At 31.7% G+C, this 4,533-nt stretch overlaps 1 protein-coding gene across 1 annotated transcript; it reads right to left on the reverse strand.

Moving 5' to 3' along the window:
• Nucleotides 1-393: 393 nt before the first annotated feature.
• Nucleotides 394-1,108, reverse strand: LOC131617188 (zinc finger protein ZAT18-like). The gene has a single exon (XM_058888534.1). It carries the CDS (start codon nt 1,063-1,065, stop codon nt 535-537), a length of 531 nt encoding a protein of 176 aa, XP_058744517.1. The 5' UTR covers nt 1,066-1,108; the 3' UTR covers nt 394-534.
• Nucleotides 1,109-4,533: the final 3,425 nt, after the last annotated feature.

Consider the following 4,533-nt stretch of genomic DNA (forward strand, 5'->3'; position numbering starts at 1 on the left):
ATTAAATAAAAATCTAATTATCCTTTTTTAACTTTATTGGATCACTTAATCAATTAAGATTTTTAATTTCATAAATAAGTAATTATGTATATATATATATATATATATATATATATATATATATATATATATATATATATAATTATTAAAATTTAATAGATAAATAATATCTAAATATAAAATATTTTAACTATCTCTCACTTGGAGAGGCCCACAATAAATATATAATATTTAAATATAAAATATGGCAACAATGTTCTTCCCAAGAGTATATAGGAAGGTATGAAGGAAGCCACAAGCCCACAATCATCCATTACTTCATCTAGGCGACTGAAAAAAATTTGTTGCTAAATCATATAAGTAGATAAATAGATTCACATATGTAAGAGTGAAACAACCAGGCAATAGAATTATATATTTATATAACAAAATTTTAATTGGGAGAAAAAAGAGAAGACAAATACTCAATAAATTAATCCATAAATGTTCTTACATAGAAAAATATCAACAAAAAGAAAAAGTGAGATACTAAAATCAAAATAAAGAGTGATCTACTTGAGGCGCCTTATTTCCAAACAAGAACTTCAAGTCATTTTCTAAAGGTGTCAAATTCAAGTCCAATTCTAAACACATCACTCTTTTACTATTCGATCTTTTCAAAACAGGAGAAGATTTTGCTATCACTTGATAATTCATACAAGATGAGGAAAACCCTTCATTATTAATTTTATGCCTTCTCATATGTCCGCCCAAAGCTTGACCCAATTTGAATTCTTGTCCACAAATTGAACACTTATGCATTTTTGGTTGCTTATTTGTATGATCATACCCTTTGAGTACTGTTTCATCTCCTTCAAGTTTGAGTTTCTTGTGACTTGTCCTGTGACCACCAAGTGCTTGATAAGATGAGAATTTGCGGTTGCATGTTTTGCACTCAAACTGATCTTGAAAATATGTTTTGTTCTTTTGGTGTTGATGGGTACGATATGAAGAGAGTAACTTTAGATTTGTTGCTAAATTCATGCTCTCTTTTTCTTCTTCTTTTTCTCTCTGTCTCTTCATCATGAGTAACGTATATGGTTTGGTTAGTGGAAGAACACTAAATAACTTGAATTTATATAGAGCCTATATATAAATTCAAGTTATTTAATAGAGGTAAAGTTAAAAAAGAAAACGTGGAATCCAAATAGATATTTTGCACCGTTGAGAAACCGAGTAAACGAGCCTTAAGCATTAAGCTACTTGTTGTACAGTTTCTAGTACATTCCTTTGTGTAGAATAGTGCATGTCGTATGGGTGAGGGTATTTCGGTCTCCATTCCATTAAAAAAAGACCCATAGACAACGGCGGTAAAGTGTTGCACAAACAAGAAAAGGAATTGATCAAATAGGTTGCAAAAACATGTTTTTCTTTGTGTTCAGATTGTGTGGAAAATAGAAGGAACAAAGAAACTAACGTGTTGTATTGTAGTTTTATTTAACGTGTTGTATTTGCACTGTTGAAAGTTACTAAAATAATAAAGGGATTGCTTAGTCACATTTATTTAGTTTAGAGTTAAATAAGTTTTTTCGTCCCTATAAATAAATCAACATTTAATTTTAGTTTCTAAAAAATTTTCTTTAATGAATGATTCTTCTAAAATTTTTTTTTTTTATGTATTTTTAGTCCTGCTATTTTTTAAAATTTTAAAAATTGTTTAATTATCTTTTAATTTTTAAATTTTTGAATAATTTTTTTATGCATGTTTAGAATAATATAAAATATTTTTTACCAAATTTTAGAATTTTTTAGAATGACATGAACTAAATATGAATTTTTTAAATTTTAAAAAATAATGATAAAAGTAATGAAAATTTCGACTTAAAAAAATTAAATTTTGAGTTTATTTTTTTCCAAAAAACTTTGTAAAACGTTCTTAACATGTCTTCAAAAGAATCATTCAAAAACACACATTGATTTAACAGTAAGGACTAAAACTACGTTGCATAATAATTTTGAAGGGACCAAAACATGTCATTTGTTTTCTACTATCTACCCAATATTATAAAATTGACCAAACTCCCTAATTTAACCTTCTAACAAAATAACTTTACCCTTACAAAATGTTACTTCAGTAATTAACAAATTGAATATTTTCTACAGCCATGTGTTGTTTGCTCATTCGTCAGCTTATGCAATTTTGTACTTGCTTTCACTTTTCCATCCAACACAACACTACTTTCCCTATCTTTCTTCCATTCTCTCTCTCTCTCTCTCTCTCTCTCTCTCTCTCTCTCTCTTCCATTTTCTCTCGCCCCCCTCTCTTCTCCATTAAACCCTAGCCGCCGTCGGCCCTTTCTCCGGCCACCACCGCTTAAAAGAAAATATTAAGCCCATTTTCGTATTCCTCATCTCATGAGTGTCACAATGAACTGGTTGGATTTTTATTTCGAGCGATCTTGCCGTCGACCGTCGCCTCTCCTTCTCCGACAGTCACTACTCATCATCGCCGTTGTCATCACCATCACCACAACTGTTTAAATTTTTCATGTTTAAATTTTTAAATTCATGGTTTATTGGTTTGCAGAGCACTGAAGCGTGAACTCAAGAACACGAAAAAGGAAGACGAGATCTACAAAAAGGAAGAGGAGAAAGCCAGAAAGGTATCTCTCATATTGGTTTCAATTTCTGAAAAATTATCTTTTTATATGAAATATTAATGTTATTGGCATCTGCTTCCAAGTTTTCTTCTGTTTCAGAAAAACAACATTTTTACCCTCAACTGGCATCTGCTGCTGAATCAGGATGGGATTTCAGCACAAGATGGATGAGGTGATGAAAACAACATTTTCACTTTTTTTCTTCATGTTTTCATGTCAACAAAAATCAAAGACCTTTGCATTAAAACTAATCTGTGTCTTCAGGATCTTTGTCACCCTGATGTCAAAGATGCTTTGAGAGTATGTACTATATAGTGAAATCGATGTTAAGGTAATGTATATGTGTCATATGTTTGATTAATATATATTTTTCCTATTGTTTGATCAGTAAGATGTCTTATATAAGAAATGGAACAAATTGCCAAGAAAATCACTATATGCCTCTTCATTTCTTTGATTATATAACAGGGTTTGCCATCTATATTAGTGGGTTATAGTCCAGAAGTTTGATATTGAAGAATCAGACAAAGAGATATCGTCCACTCTTCTTCAGAAAGGTGTTGTTAATGTGCCTGCATTGAGTTACCTGAGTTTAGGTAGTCATAACTTATAAATGAAGCTAAATTTTTATGTTCCTCGCATTTTAATGTGCCTGCATTGAGTTAATGTGCTTCCGACGATTTAATTTATGTTCTAATATTCCAGACAAGTTCGGTAGAAATTAAGCGTGTCTGTGATAGGGCTGATGATTGCGTTGTGGAGACAGCCGCAGTCAATGGTTGATGGAAGAGTGACGTGGCAAGGTTATCATGTGATTAATGCTACTGATGCTGCTAATTTTACTGAGTCGAATTTCTTGCTTGGTAATAACTGGTTGCCTCAGACATCGGTGTCTTACGCTAATAATTCGATTAGTAATTAATTAATGTGTTAATTAGACACATATATTGTATACTATTACATTGACACATTTATTTGATCTTTGTAAAATAAGTTGGTGATTTTTGTTGTGTAGATCAAATGCTACATGAAACAGTTGTTATTCTGGTATAGAGCACTATCACTCGAGGGGTGTAATGCACCGGGATATCAAAGGATCGAATCTTCTGGTGAATAATGAAGGGATATTAAAGGTAGCAGATTTTGGATTGGCGAATTTCTGTAATTCTGGGAGCAAACAACCACTCACTAGCCGCGTTGTCACGTTATGGTACTTTCCTCCAGAGCTTTTGCTTGGTTGTGAATCATAAATTATTTCCATTTTTCTTATCAATATTCTATAGCTTGATTGATGATTTGTGTTGCAGGGAAGCATCTATCAAGCTCAACGTCGAACCTACCCAAAGGTCTCAACATCTCAAACATGTTTCTATCCTTCATTATTCAAATCGCCTTCATTATTCAAATCGCTTAATTAGGGCATTTGACCACTAATATGAAGGAAATTGCTTATTAATTTGTGTTTTATGGAAGGGGTATTGATAGCATTCAACAAAATATTCAATCTGTTGCGAATCAGAAACTTGCTGTTTGGGAAGAATACTGCCTTTATCACTGTTTTTCTCTTCCTGGAGGGTTTCAAATGCCAAATACTATATGTTCTTCTCTAACTTATTCTTATTCTTCAATGATGTTGCAGCCCAGATTGCAGTTGGGATGTTTATTTAAAAGTGTACTACTGCCTTTCAGGATGGATTGAGTGAGAATGACATTGATCTTGTAGCTACTTCCCATCAAGAACTAGATACTGAGTTAGAATCATTTGTGGAAAAAACTAGCTGAGGTAAAAAGAGTGCCGACTTCATTTTGTAGATACCAAAATTGACACTGAGTTTGTTTCTCATTTCACTATAATAAATGATGACTTATATTACACATTCAATTTTTATATATA

Source organism: Vicia villosa, linkage group LG7 (genome assembly GCF_029867415.1).
Source record: "Vicia villosa cultivar HV-30 ecotype Madison, WI linkage group LG7, Vvil1.0, whole genome shotgun sequence".
NCBI classification, from domain to species: domain Eukaryota; kingdom Viridiplantae; phylum Streptophyta; class Magnoliopsida; order Fabales; family Fabaceae; genus Vicia; species Vicia villosa.